The following is a 24,527-nucleotide window of genomic DNA, read 5'->3' on the forward strand; positions in this document are numbered from 1 at the left end:
AAACTGCAAGATGGAGGCAAGGATTAAATAGAAGTAAAACTGAGTGCACAGTTTTGAGCTCTCGGTGTAATTGTGTTACATAATTAGGGCTGACTGTTTGCAGGAGCAGTTCAGCCCCTGAATTGCTGATGAGCCATTTAGAGCCAACAGCGCCAGCCGTCCCATTAGTGCCTTGCTGAGACCATTAGGAATAATATTGTGAATTAGTGTGTATACATTGTGTGGATGAATACACAGTGTAGGGAATAGGTGTGGGGCTATTTGGAGCCCTACAGTCATTCCACCAAAGTCCTGTGATAGGAAGGGGCTGACTGGAGAACACACCAACTTTGCTGATGTGTAGCATAGTGTGTACATGTGAAGGGAGGCAGTTCTTATTTTTTTTTTTCATGCAGTGCATGAGCCTCTTCTTCAGGCGAACCCAGAACAAAGGTGCTCAAAATGAGGAAATGTCAAATTCATTCTTGAGTAAAATGAATTATATAATCATATCTGACGTCTGTTGGTCCAAAGTTGCCCTGGTAGAGGTCTGCAGCTGGGCATTCAAGGGAGATATGGAGCAATTATTTTTTTATAATTAAAATGAGGGAAAGAGGAGGGAGTTTTGGGGAAAAAAACGTCATATTTTGAAATTAAATGGCAAACACAATGCGCGCCGCCTGTAGAAACATCCATCTGCATGACTAGTGTCCATGGAAATGAATTTAAGTAACTGGATTTCGGTCGGGGGCCGCCAGGAATGAAAAATGACATCATTGGCTCGCGAGGCACTGCCCCGTCTCTAGCGCTAGAGGCCGCTATTTACCACTGTGGGTCATTGACGTACGTCTGACGTACCAGGAAGTGGGTTGAAGACCATAATAAAGCTGCTGCTGGCTGATGACTATTAAATTATACATGCTGTGGCAACGGATAAAAATACAGTGATGACTTTTCATTAACTGTTGAACCACTGTCTTCTGGAAAAGCTGTAAGGCGAAGTAGCACCAAGTACGCCTAATAAGTAAGTTTAGCGCTGTCATTCCTTTACTATGTCACAGAATTAGGCTAACGCTAGTTAGCGGGCTAGTTATCTTTTGGCCGATTAAACACTAAAGGTTATTTCGTTTTTTATTTTTTTCCTTCTCGCCTTTATTAAGCTATATGTGTGAACTACCAACATAATTTAGTTGAAGTTTACAATGCATACATATTAGGTGTGAGAGTGTTTACTTTCGGTTCTGATCTGTAAGACAGTGCAGCGCCATGGTCCTTTGTAAAATGTGTCAAATTAAAGCCACGCGCTTACTGCGGATATACGCATCGATTTGGAAATACGACAACCCACAGCTGTAATAAACAGACGCTGTTGGCAAATTCGGCATGAATATCATCAGCCTACTTGCATATCAATGTCTTAATTGGCAGTATGCATGGCGTCATATTTCTGATATTACAATCAGTAAAAATAATCTAATAAGCAATTTATACGTTAGTGTCCGGCGGGAGTAATACAAGTAAAGTGATTATTATTTTTCCTGAAGTGAAGTTTAATTATGTTAAGTATGGCTACCGAATTCCACAGAAGACCATGGGGACTAATGGGAACGTCGAGTAATCTTGTTACAAATATGTATTTCGCCTGAAAAAGAAAGGAAATTAAAATGCCCCCTTTTTTCCATCGACTTTGGCGAAACTGCCCTCCCCTGAGAAAACACGAAGCTTTTTGTTTTTCTAACCTAAGAAAGAGAAGTGGCCTTTGGATGTGGTTTAGAAGTGTCAGGTGGCTTGAGCAAAATCTCAAACAAACAACTTTCATTTCCGCTTAAACGTTTTGATTTAGTTTTTTTTTCCCCCCCCATGGGGAAAATGATTTATTAAATACTACATTATATAGTTATTTCTAATCTGACAAGTGACATATTATATTGGTTGTTTTAGAGACCCGTGTGATTTATTTGCTGGATTGAACTACTTTGTTGTTATTGTATCTTATCTTATTTTATTTGTAATTTTATTACATTGTCTTCAGCTGTATGCAACGAAATTTTGTTCTTTATACACCCTGTGCATACAAATAAAGTTAGTCTAAGTCTACTGTAAGTCTAAGTTTACAATGGTGTGTTTTACTGCCATTCACTTGACTGTTATCGTCTGTGTTTATGGTGTAGGTTTATCATAATTCAGTCTTGGGAAGACCTTTTCAATGTCTTCTGGCTGTCCACCGCAGTCTCCTGCCGTGGCGAAGTCTGAGGTAGCAGTCGAGGGAGAATGCCCGCTGCTGGCTGCCACCTTCGCCTACTGGGACAACATCCTGGGTCCTCGGGTGCGCCACATCTGGACACCGAAGGGCGACCAGTCGATGTTCCTCAGCGACGGAGACGTCACGTTTCTGGCTAATCACACGCTTAACGGGGAGATCCTGCGCAGCGCCGAATGTGGCGCCGTGGACGTGAAGTTCTTCGTCCTGGCGGAGAAGGGCGTCATCATCGTGTCTCTCATCTTTGATGGAGAGCTGAAGGGGGACAAGAACACATGCGCCCTGTCTGTTATTCTGCCTCAGACGGAGCTGGCCTTCTACCTGCCCCTGCACACCATCTGCGTGGAGAGGCTGAAGCACGTCATCCGCAAGGGACGCATTTGGATGCAGAAGGTACCAGTTGTTTATGCCGATCGCTCAACTTCTCCCTCCCGGACTCTGTATTCACACAGAAGCAGCCAAATTATGACCCTTTATACTCATAACACCTACCTGAAAACCCGATTTATCCTTAGTTTTTGATCTTCAAGTAATCTATCACATTTATTTTACCCAGTTCTGGATTGCAGCAGCACTGGCACAATAACACAGTGGAATAGGTTGGCTAATAGGGTCTGAGGGCTGCTACACTGAAAGCTAGTGAGCAGGTAATAACGGGGTTTACAGAATAATGTGACACACAACACTTGAGAAAACTAAACGGCTTCAAAATGCATCACCATTGCAGACACGGGGCTTTTCATCTCGCTCCTATGGTCTGCGTCTTTTTATCACCCCCTTGTATGAGTTTTACCTGAAGTATTAAATATTTTAGTAGGAGATTTATTTAGCTCGGTGCACCTGCTGCTTTTGGTGAGTCAGTGTTTCTTTGAAGTCATAGCCTATATGGATCAGAACCGTAATTACCAGGTGTCATGTGGCTTGCAAATACTTAGTGTCTTTAAGATATGTTAATACAGCACTTTTATGGCGACGATAAAGCTTTGAAAACCGTCAAAAACAGTTGGTCAGATGTGTTATGCTTTAAGATTGTTTCTGATTTAAGCCATTATTCTGTCTTAGACTTCAGATTGTAATATAGGAACAAAGGTATTTTTTGATTTAACCAGTAATTTGAAAAAAAAGAACTCAGCGATGTGCTCTTTATTTTCATCATGTAGAGAAATTTGCAGAAATTCTGACACAGAACATAAAGAAGCATTTTTGACAACCTTCTTTTCTTTTGCAGTTACAATAAATCTTCTTGATGAGGAACATTTTTACGATGCATCAGCTCGCTATTGGTTTAATGTCATCAGTGTGAGCCTGAATATCAATCTGAATGAATATCAATGAAAATAAGGTGGAAAATGCCAGATTAAAAGTTTTGTGAACAGATTTAAACTTTTCCAGAAACTCTAAATATAATGTTACCATGGATACAGTGTAGCTTGAGTCCTGCTATATGTTTTCTTTACATCTATTGAATTAGTTATTAAGTGTTTTAACATCAGTCAGCTCTTATGTTTTATGTTGACTCAGGTTGTTGTTTTTTAGGGATTTTATTGAGGATTTGACACAACTCAATAAGACATAAACACAGAAAAAGTAGAAGAAATAAGGTTAAATACATTTACGTGGCGCTAATTATGGACCTCGGCAGTTTGAGTGTATCTGTCTCTTCACACCAAAACACGGAGTGCAACATTTATTTTGAATGTATTAACGTGACACTCACCTTACTCGCCTTGCTTCAGAATTCATTTACGCTCTTTCTCACTTTTAATTTCAGGGCTACAATATCATCTCAGTACTCAGCTTGGAGATCGTCCCAATCATGGAGCTGCTGGCGTCTATGAAGACACACTGTGTGCCAGAAGATATAGATGTAAGCGTTCTTTTCCCTTTCGCACGACAAGAAAAAAAGACTTCATACTAGCTCAAATGAAAAGCAGCAATGGCAGTTTTATTTGTATGAATGTAGGCAGAGATAAATAGGAAGACGTTGTTGTCATTCATTTTGCATGAAATGACGGGGTGCCATTGATATCGTTCCCATTTTTAATCCAAAGGCCATCAAGAATCCAGCCAGCTAAATTGTTAAAATGAGGGCATTAATAGAATTGGTGGCAAATCATCTAGACACTACATTGGCAGTAACTGAAAGCAACTGGGTAGCAGTTTGAATGTGAAATTTATAAATAAAATCTCTGAAAAATATCCATCCTTTCATTATTTTTTTTCCCTTTCAAATGGCTTGTGCTTCTGAGAGGTTTGCCTGAACCAGGTTCTTTCTCTGCCTAGATTGCCACCCAGTGTGATTCCGCACATTTGCTCTCTTCTAATATGCAAATACTAGAAGTGCACAAGCACAGAGAAGCTCCCCACTATCTTTCACTCTTGTTTCTTCGCATCTTATTTTCGTTTCAGTGCCTAGCGAAAGTTTCTATCAGCACTTTTGACTTTGTTGTGGCAAAATACTAAAACTGACTCGTTTGTTTCGCTCCCGTGGAGCAGATAAAGGACACTGTGCTAAATGATGATGACATCGGGGACAGCTGCCACGAGGATTTCCTCCACAAGTAAGCATTCCGGTACAGGCGAATAGAGACAGATGATGAACAATGCCAATTTAACACTCATCAACCTCCCAATGATGAATAATGGCTCTCCACGTAGCTGAAGTTATCTCCAGAGAAAGGATGAAAGCTAAATTGGTGTTTAGTGTTGAGAGTCTGCGAAGTCCGTTCTGGCTGCGAAGCTCTAAATTGTTGCGAGTTGAATTGTTATGAGGAGAAGGTGACAAAGCATCTGGAGCTGTGACCTGAAAGGTATTCCTCACGGCCTGACAAATGACAGACAATCTGTGTTTTATTTGATTTAATATTAATATCTGGTTCAGAAGTTACGGGCAACAAAATAGCAGATTCCAAGGAATTCCAAAGAAAGAATGTCAGAATATGTGCTCAGATCGCACACATCCATCTTTAAGACTGTAAATAAACTCTGACACAGTAGAACATTGTGCAAACAGTTGCTTTCTCCAATGATTCGCTGCCTACTGCTGTTTCAGAACCACAGTCGACACACACTTACTGTATGTGTGCGAAGCCTCTCACTCAGTCAAAGAACACATGTCCAGTTCTTTATTATTTGTGAACTAACAACAGTGATGTTTGTTCATTTAGAGGCTTTATAAAGCTCAGATTATAACTCAAAGTCTAGCGGTTGCAGTGAAAGAAGGATTTCTAGTAATAAAGTTTATTAAAGGCTGGTTATTATTGAGAATCACAGTAACCTGACTCCACTTTGCATCCATCAGCATGAACACACTTTTGTTATTATCACAGAATCACACATAGCCGACTCATATGTAATTGAGTAGAATCTATATATATATTGTTTAGCTACGTTTATTAACTTAGTTCCAAAGAGACCAGTGGACAGACGACACCTTTTGTCTCGTCTAGCATTAAAAAGTATTTTATTTATAAATGAGGCAAGACAACAGGATGTCTGAATAGCTGAATAGGCGGTTTGATAATGTAACCCAGGATGCGTGTGTGTTCACGCTCCTGATCAATGTGGTCACAAGTGGCCCAGGCTACCTCTGAATATGGCCTGAGGGTTGAGGTTTCTTGGAATGCATTTTTAATGATCCAATCACAAGCAACCATCTGAAAATGCTGTGGTCGCACTCACATGCTCTGTTTACCAATACACACTGTCAGAAGTTGGGACTAGAGGAACACTGGAACAGCTGCTGTCTCTAATGGATCTCTGCCTACAGCTGTATCAGACACACAGATAGGGCTGCTTGATGCGCGTCATGACTTGGGGATATGATACCCATTTTGGAGCAAGATGTGGAGTCCCATGTTCCGTGTTATGTTTAGTGTAAGAAACATTTCTGGTAATAAAGATGAGTAGAGTCACCAGTTGTTAATAAGGAAATACGCAACTCCACTTGGCTTTTTTTTTTTTTCAATCATATTGGTAGTCAACCAACCACACGCCGCTACGTACATGCTGCACCGCATATTCATATTCAGTAATATGATGAAGAGATCTGTTTACTTGAATAACCAGGTTTACAGTGACAGGATCTCAAACGTGTTTACACTTGTAGTTAAAACAGTACCAAGTGCGATCAGACCACTCAGGATGGATGTTAATGTCAGGTCTGAGCAGGACCCATGAGTCAAAAGCTACGTTAGAGTATTACTAATCTAATGTAACTTTCCACCGGCTCAGAGCCTGTTACTGCTATTTTAAATCCCAAGAAAGGGTTTCAGACTCGGTTCCTCTCCTCTCGGCCGTGATTCCTAAAAAGCTGTCAGTAATAATTAGAAGCAATACTTGTGAAGCTAATTGACTATAATTTGCATCTCCTTGTCTGTGTGATTCAGGGCCATCAGCTCTCATCTGCAGACGTGCGGCTGTTCAATAGTGGTTGGAAGCAACCCAGAGAAAGTAAACAAGGTAAATCTACTGTATTACTGACTGCACACAGGAAGATTTGCAGGGCATTTGCATAATTTTGTATGTTTTGAAGTGCTGTGGTGTTTGTGATTAATGAGTAACCCGTCTTTCTGTCAGGATTTTGAATTTCAGTCCGGCGTCGGATGCACACTTCAAAAAAGAATAATAAACCATATACGCAAATTAAGTTGTGCGGCGATCTGATTTAACAGGGGAGAAGTTGGGAATGGCAGCTAAGGAGTGATACTGTGATGCTTCACACACGGTATACAGTGAGATCTGCGATGTGAAGCAGCTAGTTTTTCCCAGTGAATATCAAACATTAATGCATTAATGCGTAGTTTTATTGCCTTGAGGCTTAAAATTGAACCCCAATTAAATCAAGACATTTTTGTACCTGACAACTTGCCTATAGCCTAATATGATATTAAGGGCTTTAACCAAACATCTGGCTTTTTTATTTTCAGCTCTGAAATGTTGCTTCTTAAATACATTTCATGCTGATCAGGTGGAACATAGTTTTAAAAGCGATACAAGCTTTGGGCATTTTTTTTTTAGAACAAATCCTCGTGTAAATAATTGTCAGTTTTCTGAGGGCTTCTCTTTTTAAACCGCAGATGATTGACAAACCTTTTTTCTTGCAGATTGTGCGCACCCTCTGCTTGTTCCTCACCCCGGCTGAGAGGAAGTGCTCTCGCCTCTGCAGGGCCGACTCTTCCTTCAAATATGACACCGGCCTCTTCGTTCAGGGTCTGCTCAAGGTAGCTACCGGCTCCCTCTCATTATACAATATGATGGTCCTAGAATTAAGGCCTGGATGTTTTGTTTGCTTCTTTGATGTTACCCTCTTTTGTTGTTCCAACCTAATTTGTTTTTCAGGTATTTTTATTATCACACTGCAATTTATATTCATTGTAATACATGGAGCTATTCTGGCCTAAAAAGCCAAAGGCAGTTGTGACACAATTGAGTTATAACAGGTGGTCAATCAGTCCCCTTACATGCACGGGAAAAAAACAATTATTGCCTTAATCGGACTCTAACCGGACAACTTAAGTGCATGTAAAATCGTCTCTACTTATCCGATCAAGACACCCAGATAATGCGATTGGAATTCGGATTTCTCCGGCATGTATACACTTAATCAGACTACAACAGCAGCATGCTCCACAGCCACTGCGCTGGCGTGAGACCGTGGAACAAAAACATCCAGCCGGTCGCAGAAGAAGAAGGTAAAGAGAGCCGGTAGAAGAACCATCTGAGGGATAGTGCATATCTTATCGGCACCAACAGTAGTGCACACATTATGTACGAGATTCAAAAAGCTGAACTGTCATCCATCTGGTTGTTGTTTGAAATACTGGTCTGCCACATGAACCGCGTTTGCTTATTATATGACATAAAATGTCAACCAGAAAGGGGGCTGTATTAACATGATATTATCCCTCTGTAAAGACATATATCGCCATCTAGTGTGGAGGAGGTGGACGTGTTCCCGTCAGTTATCCGATTTTCTCCGCTGCATGTAAACTGGGACAAGGACTGTAGTATAGCTCGATTAAGCTCTGCATGTAAATGCGCTTACTGGCTGAAAGTGGATTTAATTAAACAAGCATCTGTTGTGTAGATCAAATGCACCTCGGGATCATCCGAATGCTGCTTTAATGAACTCATTTATTTCAGAATCTGAAATGTTTTTTATAGGAAGGTTTTATGTTGTCTCAGACTTTCGGACTCCGCAGTAGATTCACCAAGACAGTACGACGTGCAAAAAAACTGTAGCGTGCGATTTAATAGTCTGTGTCAAATTTTTACAGCCCCGTATTGCACGGCTGAATTTCAGTAATTGCCATCGCAATGTTCAAAGTTACGTGCCTCAAGATAAACAGGTGGCGGCACTGATTTTCCCCTCAGGTGCCATTAAACCACAGCAGATAACATGAGATGTTAGAAAACAATGTAGGAACACTGATGGGAGTTTGTTTCCTCCGGCTGTTTTAATTCTGGTGAATCAAAAACTATTCTAATAATTATGGAATATGATAAGGGCTTGCTCATGTAACTACAATCAGGAAATTATGGAATAATAGTGACAAGCCAAAGTGCAACCCGTGACAATTCTTAATTAAGTTTTTATAACTCTGACACATATCTAAAAGTTGGGCCAACACACTCCAAATCTTCATCTCAGCCTCACTACTGGTACTCACTGTCTCTATAGGTCAGTGCTGCGCACTTTGCAGATTACAATCAAATTTGCACCTGAAACGTGTTCCTCAGTAAGCACAATTTTGTGCACGTCAGCAAAGTTTGTTTTTGTCGGCAAGTACGGAAGGAAAACAACAACGGCATTAGCAGAAAACTTCGTAGTGCTAATTAGTTCACCGGTAAAGAGTTGAATGTTACATATCGGCTGTGTTGTTGAGCTCATGCTGGATGTGCCTATACCACGGTTCTTTATTACACAGGGTCAGTTCAATCAAAATGAAGCACAAACATTTTTTTCATGATCTATTACTGATTCGAGTTGTCACAGGGAAAGGGGGACGACAAATTACTACTCACAGTCACATGAAAATCAAAATAATCTGAATGGAACCATTTATTGAAATGCAATAACAATGAAACAAAACCAATAAAGCAACAATTAAATAATAATAAAAAAAAATTCTAAATGAAAATGGTGGAGTTGAAACTACAGTAGAGTCTTTTGTGGGCTCAGTTCAGACCCAACAGAGGCAGTCAGCTTTTTCAACATCACCAAAAAAACACAACAAATTCAAACTAAATAACACAAAATGAAAATTAAATGAATAATGAAAACAAAAATGTAAATGAACTTGAAGTAAAACGAGAAACAATGAAAGCTAAATAAAACTGAATAGAAACTAAATGAAACTAAACTAAAGAAAATGAACATGAACAAAAATGCCATGCACGGAAATGACGCGAAATACGCCACAGAAAATGAACTACATGAATGGACTGCGAAATAAAAATGAAAACAAATGAAACCAAAATAAAACAATGAAAACCCAAATGGAAGCTGAACGCTGGCTGGAGGTTCATCTGCAGTGATTGTAGGTGCAGGTGCAGGTGGAGGGGGTGGAGCCACAGCAGATGTAGTCTGGGTTTGGTGGACGACAGGAATGGGCGACTCCCGTTGCTCTGTTGCATCCAGGGTACTGTACAATAGCACTGGTGGTTCAGCAGTGGTGACAAGACAATCTGGAGGGAACAACAAACAGATTTCTTCCACTGTGACATCAACAATGGTGTTCAGCAACTCTGCAGCAAACCGGCTGAGACTCTTCTTCAAGACGTCTTCGGTGTAGGCCTGTCTAACTTTGTCCTGGATAGACTGGGCCATGTCGTCTCGTATGGTGCGAGTGTACGTGAACTGCACAAATATGGACGACAGAGCAGCGTAGACCCGGTCCTCTACAGCTTTTGTGACTCCAACAGCCATTTTACAGAGCTTCTTGGAGGGCATGTCAACACAAGTGCCTGGAGGAAGGTCCCAGAAGCCCTGCAGGACTTTGGGAACCACCTCCGCCACCACCTCCCATGGTTCAGGCTGTTTGGAGCTGGGGGCCTCACACTGCTGCTCTGTCAGCCTCCTGGCAAACTCCTTGGCCTGGCTGATGATCATGGGATGTCTGTGGGTTACAATTATTCAGAGTTAGTTTTAAAACACTTCAGGGAACGACACAAACATCACAACCAAAGAACTTGAATGGCAGATGTAACTTACTGGAAGTTGTGAGGCATGGGCTCTGAGGTGTGGAGGAACCTTCTGGCTTCAAACTCCACATCTCTATTTTTCATGCTGTTGCTCACTTCCCACACCTGAAACACGAAAAGAAAAGAGGTGTTGAGCAGATTGAACATATTTCCAGGAGAAAAAGAAGTGAATTAAGTATCAGTTGAATTCAAACTAGTGTTCCGAGTGGGTCCTTACCAGCTGGGCAAGAGGTTTGGCGTAGGTCTTATGGAAGCCGTCCATTTCAAACTCCCACATCCTTCAAACACAAAGAAAAGTTTAATGTTTACAATTCCTTATTCTGAGCATAGTAAAAGTCAGGTGTGGTGTGTTTCTCAAATACTCACTGGATTCTGAGAGTCTTCTTGCTCTCCTCCATCAGCAGTTCAATCATGTCTTCAACAGATATGTTAGTTGGGAGCTGTTTGTTCTGTTGAAGCCGCAAAAGTTCAGCAATAAGTGCAATCTAAATAAAACAAGAGATCAGACGGGTTAATGCCTTATCTTGTATATATTATATAGAGATAGATATAGAAGACTTGAAACTGTGGAGGATCTTACATAACACTTGTAGGAGCCGTGATGCCAGCAGTTCTGAAGAGGCCGCTCATAGACGATGGTGTCAAAGAACACCTGTGGAAAAAAGGTCAATTTGTTCATTAGATCATTCTTCTCCTCTTATTTTGTATTACCTACATCTGGAAATGTTTAGAATCAGGCTGAAGACAATTGAACTGATCCTTACCCTGATGGGGCTGTAGATGCCTCTACTTCCTTCAGTGAACGCCATGGATAGGATAGGCTGTCTGAATACAGAACTGACTAAACTAAAATGATGAATGTGTTACAACGGGTCAGGTGAAACGTGTTAAAGCTCTCAGAAAATCCTCGATACGCAAGTAAACGAAGTGACTTTGAGATGAAGAATGAAGAATGTTAGACAGAGGGAAGAACAACAGAATTCTGACTTTGTGACAACAACATTCTAGAACATTCTAGAACACCTCTAGGTGACCTTTGGCCCAAATGCACAGCTGCAATAAGACACTGTGGTATGAGCCCAGTGAGCAGTGATTACTGGGCATTATAGTAAACATATGTATTTGTATGGAGGACCAGAAGGAAAACTAAAACATCTTACGTACCAATAATTAATTGTTGCAATATAAACAGGCATTATTTAATCTTATTACAATTATACCTATTAATGTACAAATAAAAGTGTCAATTACACAGTGATTTATTTTTTGTGTTTTAATGGACATCCCATAGATCATCTATGAAAATATGAAATCTAAAAATAATATAAATATATCAAAATTGACTAATGAAAGACTGACCCATCAATAAATAGTTGAGTTAAGAATGTATTTACAGTAACAAATAAGTCAATAAGTCAGTCATTTAAAAATAGTCAAAACTTTAAAAAGAAAAAGAAAAGAAAAGAAGTCCCTAATAAATTAAATATTTCAATTTTAAAGGGCACTTTGTCAGCTCAGTGTTAAATAAAGATCTTTGTTTGCTTACCATCTGCCTCCTGCGTTCTAAATTTAAGTTTTCTCTCTTTTCAACATAAGATTCTAACTTTATTTATTTAAAAGGCAAACTGCTTGGTCACAGTAGCTTAGCTACACACATACTATATATAAAAACACTAAGGATCACTAGTAAAGAGAATAATAGGTGAAGATAGTTAAAATAGAATAACAGATGAAGATAACATGGTGGGGAAAAATGTACAAGAGAGAAAGTTGCCGTGCGTTGACTAAAATCGCTCACTTTGGAATTATGATCAACCCTGAACTGGGAATTATGTTGCAGTTGGATCAAATATTTTAGCAAAACAATAGATGCATTTTATATGTGGCCACATAAAATTAGACAAATGATTAAAACGATTAAAAAATAAACTTTATCCTCTGGTATAGATGACAATTGATGACTTAAATAATTTCAACAATTCTCCTCAGTGATTAATGTTTGGTCCTATATAGATAGATACTTAAATATACAAATACAAATATTGGGTATTATCCAATATTATCATATAATTAGTAATATAATTATATTTTGACAGTCAACATAATTCATTACAGCCCAATTTGTTTGTCCCAGCATAATCAGTTCCCAACAGAGGGGATCCTGACCAAGAGTCCACCTGGCTTTTAAACTAAAGAGCCACTGCCCTGCTGTGCTTTACGTTGGGACGGTGCATAGTGGAAGAAACGCATTACATATCACATGATGTCAGTCACACCAAATCGATGGATTACCTCCTTCTCTTGTATCCTCAGGACTCCACAGGAAGCTTTGTCCTGCCGTTCCGCCAGGTGCTATACTCCCCCTACCCGACCACGCACATAGATGTCGACATCAACACGGTCAAGCAGATGCCTCCGTGCCACGAGCACACGTTCAACCAGCGGCGCTACATGCGATCCGAGCTAAACGCGCTCTGGAAGACGGACAGCGAGGAGGACATACCTCCGGACACGGTCATTCACACTGACGAAAACTTCACACCTGACCTGTAAGACGCCCTCATACCCGTAATTCATTGCAGTCAGTGAAGGCTAAAGGCTAATATAATAACCACAATGTGTTTTTTCTTTCCCCTCAGAAATATTTTCCAAGATGTCATGCATAAGGACACTTTGGTCAAGTGCTTTATAGATGAGGTAAGAATGCAGGAACTCTTCATAGCACGTTTGTCTTTACTATGTGAAGACAAAAATATCCTAACAGAGTCAAGAAGGCGTTGAATAAAGGCAACTGGACTTGTAGAATTTCTTGAAGAAGTTTCGCCACTCATCCGAGTAGCTTCTTCAGTTCTGAAGTGAAGAAACCACTCGGATTAGTGGCGAAACGTCCTCTTTTTTGGATTACCATGACCTGGATGACCGAGAACCTTCACGGTCATATCCTAACAGAGTCAAAAAGAAATGAAAGAAGAAAACCTTGCAACGTATTAACAAAAATAGAAACCACAGTTACTGTTGGATTGATAAATAGAGGAAATTACTGTTCTGGGAGGATAAAAGGAGAAAGAACCTTAAACCGCTGTACTTTGAAAGGACATCGACATATATTCTATTGTATTGTAGAATCTCAAAGACAAGATGAAGCTTAACTGATCCAAATGGCACAGCAAGATACGGTTTTTCCTAATAATTAGTGCGATAAATCAAATATTTGTCTCGTGCGTGATCTGCTTTTGGCTCACAGTCAGCTGTCTGGCAGGGAAATGAAAAATGTCGGCGTGAACTCTATAGCTGTCGTTTCTGGGAGGCTTGTAAGTGCTTTCTGTCTGAAGTAGTTGTGTTTTTAACGTTGCAAACGGGCTCGGTGAATAGAAGAAATAAACAGAAGAGGAATGGCGTCTCTTTTAATTGAGTCTGTGTAAATGTTCAAGAATCTCAGTCTTGTTTTTCATGAACAAGCCTGAAAATTGCACAATAAAAACAGAGCAGTCGGTGTTTAAATTGGTCTCAGAACAGTCGGAACTAGTCAAAGAGACGCTGAAGAAAATTTGCAGTCAAGAACGCGGTTTAAATGAAGGCTTTTGTTTATATGCTGTTGCATTACGTAAGACGTCCTATTATAATATGTTTTTCCTTTTCTTTTGATATAGACTGAGCCGCTGCTTGGTAATGGGTTAATGTGTTGTCACTCTGAAGTGTTTTATGAGTGTTTTTCACCGCAGCGTGTGGTATGGCGAAGTTGAAAGCAGTCGTATTTTCTTGGCGGTGCCTCGTTATTGAAGGCAGGCTGGGATTCGTATCTGGCTACACAGCAAATACTTGAAATATGCTCTCCCATGTGACTGACGCAGTCTCCAGAGCCCGCACATGCAGAACACTAGAATTTATTCCCGAGGGTCAACGTCGGTGTCTGTGAAAGCCGCCTCAGAGTTGCGAGCATCCCTCACAGCGGCGTGGTTCTTTCTCAAGGTTAGCGCAGAGGAGGAGGGGGGGGGGAGTGTATCATTCTGCTCTTCTTTCCAGCGCAGACACAGCCCGGACTACTAATTGACATCCTGTGTCGTACCCAGGTGTTCATGCTGAAGCCGGGCCTGTCCCTACGGAGCACCTATCTGGCCCAGTTCCTGCTGCTGCTTCACAGGAAAGCCCTCACACTTCTCAAGTACATCGAGGACGAAACGTAAGAGCTCTCACTAATAAGACTTTAATGTTGGAGAGGATTAACATGCACATTCAGGGCGGAAAGAAAGGAGAGAATCTGAACTGCTCGTTTACTGTTGACTTTGCACTGTGGTTGATGACCTTTGTTTGATGGCAGAGACACCGCTGGGCCACGTAGGACACACAGTTACAAGCAGCCTTTTAGTCTAACCAGTCGCATCAGCGTGTCCTCCATTCGCTAATGTCACGCCCGGAGTTTTGAGTGCGCGGGAGCAAGGTTATGTCGAGCCGTGAGGGAGGAATTCACAAACGGGGATTGACACCTGACGTTAACTCCAGGAACATCTGTTAGTCATGTGTAGCGACTTGGCTGAAACACCCTTGGATAGATGGACGCGGGGGGTAGAACAGAGGACGCACAGGGTGAGCGCTCACAAGTTCTGAACCGTAACAGCGCGGAGGAAGGAGCACGCTTTCACTTGGGGTGTTAGATTGAGATTCACGGGAATAAAGATCTCAGATCCAGCCGACTGCAGATGTACGCAGACGCTTAAATCAAGACGAAGAGCCGAGTGTCAAGGAAGGCGCAGTGTGGAACATAAGGTCAGGGGACCATGCAGGTTAGCTCTTTGCTGGAGAATCGGTGCAAAGAACACAGGCGGCGTTCGGCGGGGAAGGAGGGAAAAAGCGATCGGATGAGTCATCCTTCACGCTGGTCTGAACACGCAGACAAGTATGACTGTGATGCAACTCTGACGAAATCTATAGGCCTGTGTTCATCTTCTCCAAAGCCTTGTTTTACATTTCAAAAGTAAAATTAACATATATAGTAATATCTAACGCCAGTGAATTAAAAGTAATTTGTATGACACGTCTCAGGTATCTACAGCTGAACCTCTAGGTGGCTTGTTGCTGCATCGGTAAATAAACCCCACCCCCTCCACTTTCAGGAAGCTGTGTACGCTGAACAGATTTTTTCTGAATGAGGATTTTTGATATTTGATATCGTTCTTTTCACATTTTTTTCTTTCCCTTTGACGTTCCGTACTATAAGAGGTTAATACTAACCAACAAAATTAGATTTGTAAACTGTACTAGTCGTTAGTCTGGGGGTTCGTGTGTGTGTGTGTCTAATTTATGGTACTTTCGGGGACACGCGCTAGGCTCCAGTTAAATGGGGACACTTGGTACAATTGGGGACAAAGGTCGTGTCACCAATCAGGGAAAGACTTGTCAGAGGTTAAGGTCTTTACAAGATTAACAAAAACCTACATGAATTACCCAAAAGTAACCTAACCATGTACATGCTACACCATTTATGCCATTTATGTCAAGTAGTGCTATCGGGCCTGTATGCAAGGCCAGGACGAGATAGAGATTTCCTGTTTATAACAAAGTATTATAGTATGTCTTTGTGTTATCTACCATGCCATGTTGCCAGCGGCAGAAATGAGGTCCACTGAAAAACACAATCAGAGGTGAAAAAGTCTGTAAGTCTGTAAAATCTCATTCTCAACAAAAAAAAAAGAAAAGAAACAGAGAGAAATGTGTCCTCTAAAAGGGACAGCACCTCTTGCGATATACACTACCAGTCAAAAGTTTGGACACACCTTCTCATTTAATTGTGTGTCCAAACTTCTGACGGGTGCTGTATATGTATGTGGTGGGAAGTACAGAGGGTTTGTCCTTGAACGAAACACCAGCCTTGAAGACCACAACGCCACTGCAGACATTTCCTGTACCAGCCTTGGTGGAAGGGCAACAAACTGTGAAATAAAAGACTAAAAATTGAATATACTACATGCGTTCGTCACTCTGAGGCTCCGGCAGCGCAGCAACCTTCACGCTGTTGAATATATTAACAGTGAGGCTTTTGCAAAACACCACCACATGATTAGAAGGTGCTAAAGAGACAGGAAATGGATAGAAACGTCGTGACATTTGTGTATTCCGTTAGAATACAGCACATAGACTTACACTAAGGTAGACTTTAATGGTCCACCAGGGAAATTACTTGGTCACAGTGGCTATGTAGCACATAAAAGAAACACTCTTAAAAACCAGAAGTAAAAAGAAAGATGAAATAAAATAGATTAAAATACAATAAAAAATAGGTATTATCCAGTCAACTAACAACCTCTGTAGTAGGAAAAAGATGCTCAGCTCAGCTTCATCCTCGTCATCCTCACGCCATCATCATCAAAATGACGCTAAATGATGTTTTTATGGTCACCATTAGATCTCTGACTAGAGATTCTCCCTTTTCACACAATCCCCTCAGGCTTCGAAATGTCAGTCTGCAAGGTGACCCGGTGGCTCACGACGGTCTCGCGCAACTTATATTTAGGCGGTGTTGGTGTTGTTCACTTTGTTGTGAACGGTAAAAACCAGACATAATTGTATCCCCAGTCACGCTCTGGACCCTCCAGGGTTGCAGCGACTACCTTCTGACTCGGCTCCAGCGCGGCGTCTTAAGCCCCGTCAGTTCGTCTGAGGCTCTGCAGGCCAACGCGCCTCAAACAGCCCTGAAACAATTTTTTTTCCTGCCGCCCTCCCCGCGGCGTCCTGGCCATCGCTCCATCTGGGCCTGACTCATCTCCTTCTGCGCTCCGCAGCGGCGCGCCGACCTTCCCACCCGTTGTTGCTTCTACAAATCATCGCTTTGATTATTTATTTTTTTTCTCTTTTCCAAAATGAAATATTTGAAATCTGTTCATTCCGGTTGCATAATAAACGCCCGAACGCGTCCCGTTCCGGAGACAGCTACACCAGCAAAGCCGTTATTTGTGTGCTCGTATGAAAGCATAAAGGCGCTCTTGTTTATGGCCCTGCCAGCGGTCTGAGGTCTGAGGGCGTCCTATTTTACAGGTGTCTTGACGGGACTGTTTATGCTCAGCTGGTGTCCAGTAGCAGCATGCATAATTCATCACGGCATGGCGTCCCCGTGAGCGGCTGCAGCCCGGACACAGGTGCTGTGATCCCGGGGTTTTTATATGTGCCTAATAGCTGTCGCCGCAACTCTGTCCGCAGGCAAAAAGGGAAGAAGCCATTTCGATCGCTGCGCAACTTAAAGACGGACCTGGACCTGACCGTGGAAGGGGACCTGAACATCGTCATGGCGTTCGCCGAGAAGCTGAGGGCGGGACTTCACTCGTTCGTGTTTGGGAAGCCGTTCTACACCAGCATGCAGGAGCGAGACGTGCTCATGAGCTTTTGACTTCCGTCGCTCGCCCGCACTTTACCCACCGGACGTTCTGTTGCGTTGTTAAATAGAAGCATGCGTGTCGACAGAAGGCTACCAACTGGCAGGTGCTTGCTCCTTCTTTGCCAAAGTGAAGAGAACATTTCGCCTTCCTGTTGTGTCTTGAACAATATATTATAGAGACTGATTGTTACTGCTGTTATGAGCCATTAGAATTAAAGGTTTGACACATTGCCTTGATCATCTGTAAGCATGATGTGAGTGTGATGTTTTCAGAAGTGTCAGCGGGATGAATTATTCACATGTTCTGCCTTCTGTTAATAGACATGCTGTATTAATTTATGGTGTTAAAATCGGCTGCGGTGCCCACCGGGACGTGTGCAGCTCAGTTTAAAATGATATTTATTAAAACGCGAATTATTCGTTTCTTCCAAGCCTGTGTTAGACAACAACATCTGCTGGCCTTTGAACATTTTGAACTTGTAGATTGCCTTGATTTTTTTCTTTTTTTTCTTTTTTACAATTCAGTTTATGAACAAGTGTGCTGAATGTGAATGTAAAAAAGGTTGTGATTAATCACAAAGCACTGGGATTTCAGTAATGGAACAAGACAAAAGCACTGTAAATGTAATCCAAACACAATCCGTCCTTCACGAGCAGAAGTGTGTACGTACTGTATCTGAGTGCCATCATTAAATGCATCTACACGGTGATCGTTTTGAGATTGAAGCTTTATATACCTTGGTTTTACTCAGATTTATGCATGTATTATATTTTCAACCATTCTCCATTTAGAGAATTTGAAAGCATTTTTATTTTATTACAATCATCATCATTAATTTTTACTACCGTTGTCTTCATACTGTATGGATGAATTTATTTTAACCGTGGATCTTTTTTCTTGTTTTTTTTTTTAAATTGTCCATCAAATCAAATTGCGAAGACGGGGCCAATGAATAATAAACACTTCAACGGCAAATCTCACACCTTTACGCTCTTAAGCTCCTTTTAGACTCGACAAAAATGACACGTGAATTAAAGTAATTTGCATAAGAATGAAGAGGGAGGCAGCTCATGAACGTAAATTCCTCCCACTCCCAGTTATTTCACACGGGCAGCCCTCAAAAGCTGAAGGCCCCTGATAAGAACGACCCCACCACCTTCAGATATGAGGCTAAGCTCTGACTTGCGCAATGTTGAAAAGCTGAAAGGTCTCCTGCAGTGGAGATACATTAAGTAAGGTGCAAAATGAATAATCACACGACTTAATACAGCCAGAACCGTGACGCTGTGTAAAAACTCATCTCCTTAAGATGGAATGTTCCTTTTCTTTGCCAGTTTTCTAAATGAAGACATTTACCTTATACGGAGGTGATGTCCTATCTTATTTTTGGGGGAAAAATGCTGCGGTCTTTTGTAAAACTGTTAAAATGCAAGACATTGAAAATCCAAATGCCCACCAAAACTTCAAGTCTCCACAATCTGCCCAGAGTTGCTGCTGATCATCATACTGTAGATAGAGGGATAGTGGATAAATGCTTCTTTTTTCCTGACTTTGACCTCACCCAACATGGTGGAATTTTCCATGGTGGTGACCAGGCTGATGAAGCCACTGCTGTGTACTGCTCTTGACGAGAGTTGTAGCTCTTACTCACGGACTACGTAACGTGACGTCTTTATGACCAACTGCTCAAATCTTGACTAGAAAAATCGCATTTCAAATTGCCAGACATCACGTAAAGTCATTCACGTCAAAAACGGATTTAACCAAAAAAGAATCGCTGGGATTTCAAATACCGCCCAAACATTTACCCTGCAGGATTGATGTGTCAGGATAAAGGGGCGGAAATTAAGTTGCCTCTCAGTTTTTTTTTCTGGCAGCTTTTGATTCTGTCCCTAATGACTTTGCATCACAAAGTCAGTCAAGGCAAACATGATAGAGCCAGTTACCTGACTCTCTCTGCTCATTCAACCAGTCATATTGTTGCTGGGTTTTGAAATAAGACTTCAGACTTCTGTCTTATACCTTGTAGAATTGTAGAATAAAATGAGATACCAGAAACTATTCTAATCCCTGAGGGATCCAGACTGAAATATTTCATTAGCTTTTGGGTGGGTTCTCATGAAATCTTTTGCAAACATTCAAAATTGATGTTACTGACTACAGATTTACACCAACATGGCCCGTGGTGACTCCGGGAGCTTTTGGTGAAATGTCTCAGTGGTTATTGGATATTGGCAGCGTGTAACGAGGGCAGTCGAGAAGATCATTGAGTCTTGCTTTCTTCCGTCCTGGACATTTACACTCCCTGCTTCTGCTAAGCAAACGATATTGTGTTGAGACCCCTCACGCCCTCCTCTCTGGCTCTTCACCTTCCTGCCGTCTGGAGAAATATGAAGAAGATATTCAAGCCCCTACAACCACACTATTCTACAGTTTCTTCTCTCAAGGATTTAAACTCCTCAACTCTAAGGGCTGGCAAACGTACGTGCGTACGCACACTCATAATCGAGTTACTGCCACAACCTGCTGCTACAAGTCTGTGAAAGTCTCAGTCATCCACATCTGGGTACATCCAAGAAATACTCTGAAGCAAGACCATCTGGAATTTTAGTTTCCTGGAAACGTTTCTCCACTCACATTGCTGCGCACTTTGTGTCGAGCACCCTCCGACTAGTGCAGGGTTATGAGGGGCTGGAGTCCACCTTGGGACTGGGGTCTCTGGCCGATAACGGGACGGGCACCGTTATTATACCGTTCCTAGTCGAAGGAGGACAGGATCAGAACAGTTGCCTCCAACTACAGGTGAGTGTCTGGTTGTTATGAATCCTAGTCACAAGGGTTTCGAAAGGGCAACACCCACACACATTCCTATTTAAACCCCAGCTCTCAAGTCTTTCAGAACCGAAGAAGATACCACGGCTGTCCATATTTGCATTGTAACTGATTATGTGCAAAACAACCAACCGCATTTATATGTTGATGGTTATTCTGTTTCCAGCTTGTGAATTTGGCGTCTATATAGTGTTAAAATTCTTGTCTTTTATGCACCTTACTTGGTATCTGTTGCTCTACTCTCTGGGTATAATACGGTTTCATATATTGCACACTGTACATCATGTAGAGATATCTTTTGTTCTGGCACGTAGTGTTATGTAGTCATGCGGCCCTGGAAAACCTTTCATTTTACTTTCTATTGCATCTGTTGTATAGGGCTGAAGTGACAATAAAAACCTCTTCACATTGACCGATTTCTTTCAGTCACACAACAGCTTACCTACGTAACACCTGATAACTCCAAGTAATTCATCTCATGTATGTACATTACTGCACCTTATTAATCCGTCTTATGCATATATATTTACTGCTGTCTCTATTTCTTGTACATTTGTTCATATGCTAATTTAGAATATTTACTTTGACCAATCAGTTTCCCCTGTGGATCACTATGACACAAACATACTTCGGCTTACGACCAAAACGCCTGCAAACTATTGACATTCCACTCTGCTTGCGGCTGTGATTTGTTCTAAGAGCTAATTTCTAAATGTCAGCACGCCAGTGAGCTAAGCCAAAGTGGTCGTCTGCTACACAAAAGCACGCTGGCGTTCTCGTTGCCATTTAGCTCAAAGCTCGTGCCGTACGTGCCATAAACCCTCAATGCGGTACAGAGAGATAACAGGGGACCTCCAACTTGCTGTGGCCGGGGCCTGAGCGTCGCCATCAATCCTCACGGCTGCGCTTATGGAAAATTATTTAATTGCGACCGAGATTTCCTCCAGCACGCTCGAATGTGGCCGACGAAGAAGGTTCTTGGCGGTTCTTGGGTGCTGAAAGACTGATTTCTTTGGGTCAAGTTAAATCGTAGTTCTAAAAAAGTTTTTGAACCAAACGTCCTGGTGAGAGCGAGCTGAGGTCTTCAGTTTGCAACGAAGGACACGAATCAGCCCCGGGTCAATGAGATACAGTACAGCGCACGTCATTGGGAGAAAGTGGGAGATGTATCTGTGTGTTCCAAGATGTTGTAGATTGTTATAAAAAAAAACAATAAAAAAACAGGAATTACCATGTGGACGCCTTTACAACCTGAGTGCCGTTTCTTGTAAATGTGAGTATCCATAAATAAATAACTGTATATAAAAAAGGAACAAGTGCTTGGAAAAAAGGCAGCTTGAAGATCATAGCATATCTATAACTGCCTCAAGCAAGAAAATGATAATTGTGTGTCCTCTGGAGGGCCTTGAACAGCTGCATATTTAAAACAAGGAGCATGTGCAACAGTGAAGGAGTTGTTGGATACTAACAGAATATCTGCAGCCACTACAACGCCAAGGATGTCCTTCAGGAATTTTGTTGAGAAAACATGCACGGGACGGGAAAAATACGTCGCATGAGATGCGATCAAAAATAGGTCTGTCCTGAGGGGGGAGGCTTGGCTGGCAGGGAAAAGCTTTTGGGTCGACGTCAGTTAAACAGCTCCTTCGTTCTCTGGAGTGAGTTGTTGTTGTGATTGGAGGGGGGGGCACGGCAACAACGGCTTCCATTAAACACCACCCTGCAGTTCAGGCTATTCTCGGTGTTAACGCAGAGTTGTACCGGCACTGTTTACTGATGCGTGGACAATAAATAGTTTTTTAATAAAAGAGGAGATTAAGTTGTTTTTCTTTCCTCGCGGCTCACAGGCCAGAAGGTAGCGGCTTTCAGCTACTTAAGATTCAAACCCGTTTATTAACTGCTTCCAAGTACCACAGTGGCAGAGAAAAGCTGTTTACCGGGGTCGACAATTGTGGTCAGTCCAAAAAAACTTTGCTCCTGTTATCCTATCTCAACAACAATCTGATGAGATTTTGACTGACATTAAGTGTCCCCAGAGGGACGACTGTTCTGGGAGATGGATGGTTTAAGGTGGATGATTTGCATCCAATGCAAACATGGTGGACTGGCACAAACTTGCACATATTCACGCTTCCAGGAGGATGGACTGTAATCACCTTGTACGCCGATCAGCCACAACATTATGACCTAATATTGTGCAGGTCTCTTGAATAGCCTCCAGAGTAGTTGTGATTCATCAGAGAATGAACGTCATTCTTCTGAGGGTGTCCTGTGGTGTCTGGAAACAGAATGCTGTTAGTGGGGGCCCTTGGGTCCTATGAGTTGAGGGGAGGGGCCTCTGTGGTGGCACTGCACGTAAGTAGGATGAAGGCATCCAGGATGAATGAGCAAGCGCGGCTTGACTGAGCCTTGTCTGCACTTTCTTGGATTAATCGGTTGCACGTTTGCCGAGCCAGGATGAAAAGACAGGCATTAGTCAATCCAGGGGTGGATTGTTAGGATAAGTGCGTTTCATGTTATTCTTAGGAAGACCAAGAGATCGATCACAGAATCACAGATGGGAAACTGGAACACGTGCTTCTCCACAGCCGCTGAACAAGAGCTGCTGGTTGATAAGAAAAAAGGCAACACCAGCACAGTAAAAAGGGAGAGGGAAAATAACGGGCCACCTTAATGTGTTAGTCGCCCAAACATGTACAACTGATGAACTGGAGCTGGTGAAAACCAACTTGAAGAATATTCTGCAGTCTGGTGAGTCACTTTAGCGTAGCCTAATTAGCAAGTATCAAGTGAAGTGATAGATTTGTTGTCTGCTGACAATGAACACATATTACTGGCAGGGGGGGTGGTCCACCCAGCCAGTAACTGACCCCAGCAGAGGAGCTGGCAGTGGATCTTAATAAAAGGAGGCCAGTGATGTAGCAGCTTCTTAAGAGGAATACATTGAGGTTCCACTACAGACTAAACTCATTTAACAATATTATACTGTCTGACTTAGAATGTCATTGAAGTGTCTGGGGACATGGTTGTATTTTTGCAACCGCCAGAGGATGATCCGGTTAGTACTGTACATTTTATTGAAATTACAGACTTGCCATGTCCTTTCAAATGGCGTTACAAATTCTGTTGATTCATGTGTGTAGACGTGAGGGACGTCACCTTGGTTAGGAGCACCGCTCCCTTGTAGGTAGAGCTAAAGAGAGCTCCCCCTTTTTATAAGGACACGTGTGAGTAATTAGTGTCTCTTTGTCTGAGACCTGGTAGATGTGTGGTGGGACTGCGTTTGTCTTTGCAAGTAAGGGAGATTCGGAGAACTTTAGTCACAAGTGTCTATTGTTTTTGTTTGTCGGCACTTTGACATTATTTTTTATTGTGATTTATTTGATTATTGTACCCATTGGTGAACCAGTTGAGTATTAGCATTGTATTTTCTTTTTTGTTTGTCAGGCAGTGAGAGGATCTGTTGGGAGTACCTGTGGTATATGCACCTTTCTTTGTGAGCAGCCTAAGAATTAGTGCTGTTAAATTGAATGCATTATTTTAAAAATAATTTTCTTTCACTCTAAGGTCCAGTGCCAATAGCTTTTGACTTGAATGCACGTCTCCAGGTCTCCTTGTACCTCGGAATACAATTCGTTTGTGGGTTTTTGCAGAGACCTTTACACTGGGGTTGGTCACATATGGTAGTGGGATAGAACATCTGCAGATGAGGAGACAATTTTGTGGAGGTCCCCTGCTTATTTAGTCCAAAATGGATATTAAGTCAGTGATGTGGTGCTAATAAATGTTTCCAGAGGAAACATATTGGGGAGATGGGAGCATTTTCCCAGACACCTTCAACAGCCACTCGTGGGGGCCCTCCCCTTTTGTAATCCTGCTATGTT

At 41.9% G+C, this 24,527-nt stretch overlaps 2 protein-coding genes across 2 annotated transcripts; one reads left to right on the plus strand and one right to left on the minus strand.

Annotated features, from left to right (window-relative positions):
* Window positions 1-838: 838 nt before the first annotated feature.
* Window positions 839-18,520, plus strand: c9orf72 (C9orf72-SMCR8 complex subunit). Its single transcript, XM_047611773.1, has 10 exons — window positions 839-1,003; window positions 2,151-2,632; window positions 4,011-4,106; window positions 4,736-4,800; window positions 6,628-6,700; window positions 7,345-7,461; window positions 12,758-12,993; window positions 13,084-13,141; window positions 14,515-14,624; window positions 17,636-18,520. The coding sequence occupies exons 2-10, from the start codon at window positions 2,186-2,188 to the stop codon at window positions 17,820-17,822; spliced, it is 1,389 nt and encodes a 462-aa protein (XP_047467729.1). The 5' UTR covers window positions 839-1,003; window positions 2,151-2,185; the 3' UTR covers window positions 17,823-18,520.
* On the minus strand, window positions 7,474-12,085 carry LOC125024099. The gene is made up of 4 exons (XM_047611774.1): window positions 10,811-12,085; window positions 10,662-10,722; window positions 10,455-10,549; window positions 7,474-10,359 (listed from the first exon to the last, which is right to left on the minus strand). Exons 1-4 carry the CDS (start codon window positions 10,855-10,857, stop codon window positions 9,480-9,482), a joined length of 1,083 nt encoding a protein of 360 aa, XP_047467730.1. The 5' UTR covers window positions 10,858-12,085; the 3' UTR covers window positions 7,474-9,479.
* Window positions 18,521-24,527: the final 6,007 nt, after the last annotated feature.

Source organism: Mugil cephalus, chromosome 17 (genome assembly GCF_022458985.1).
Source record: "Mugil cephalus isolate CIBA_MC_2020 chromosome 17, CIBA_Mcephalus_1.1, whole genome shotgun sequence".
Lineage (NCBI taxonomy): Eukaryota > Metazoa > Chordata > Actinopteri > Mugiliformes > Mugilidae > Mugil > Mugil cephalus.

Bases quoted from the DNA above. Each gene is read 5' to 3' on its own strand.
- c9orf72 (XM_047611773.1), top strand. From the start codon at position 2,186: ATGTCTTCTGGCTGTCCACCGCAGTCTCCTGCCGTGGCGAAGTCTGAG. The intron at 4,107-4,735 runs GTAAGCGTTCTT...CCCGTGGAGCAG, and splicing joins GTGTGCCAGAAGATATAGAT to ATAAAGGACACTGTGCTAAA. The intron at 13,142-14,514 runs GTAAGAATGCAG...TGTCGTACCCAG, and splicing joins TCAAGTGCTTTATAGATGAG to GTGTTCATGCTGAAGCCGGG.
- LOC125024099 (XM_047611774.1), bottom strand. From the start codon at position 10,857: ATGATTGAACTGCTGATGGAGGAGAGCAAGAAGACTCTCAGAATCCA. The intron at 10,550-10,661 runs GTAAGGACCCAC...TTCGTGTTTCAG, and splicing joins CCAAACCTCTTGCCCAGCTG to GTGTGGGAAGTGAGCAACAG. The intron at 10,360-10,454 runs GTAAGTTACATC...TGTAACCCACAG, and splicing joins CCCATGCCTCACAACTTCCA to ACATCCCATGATCATCAGCC.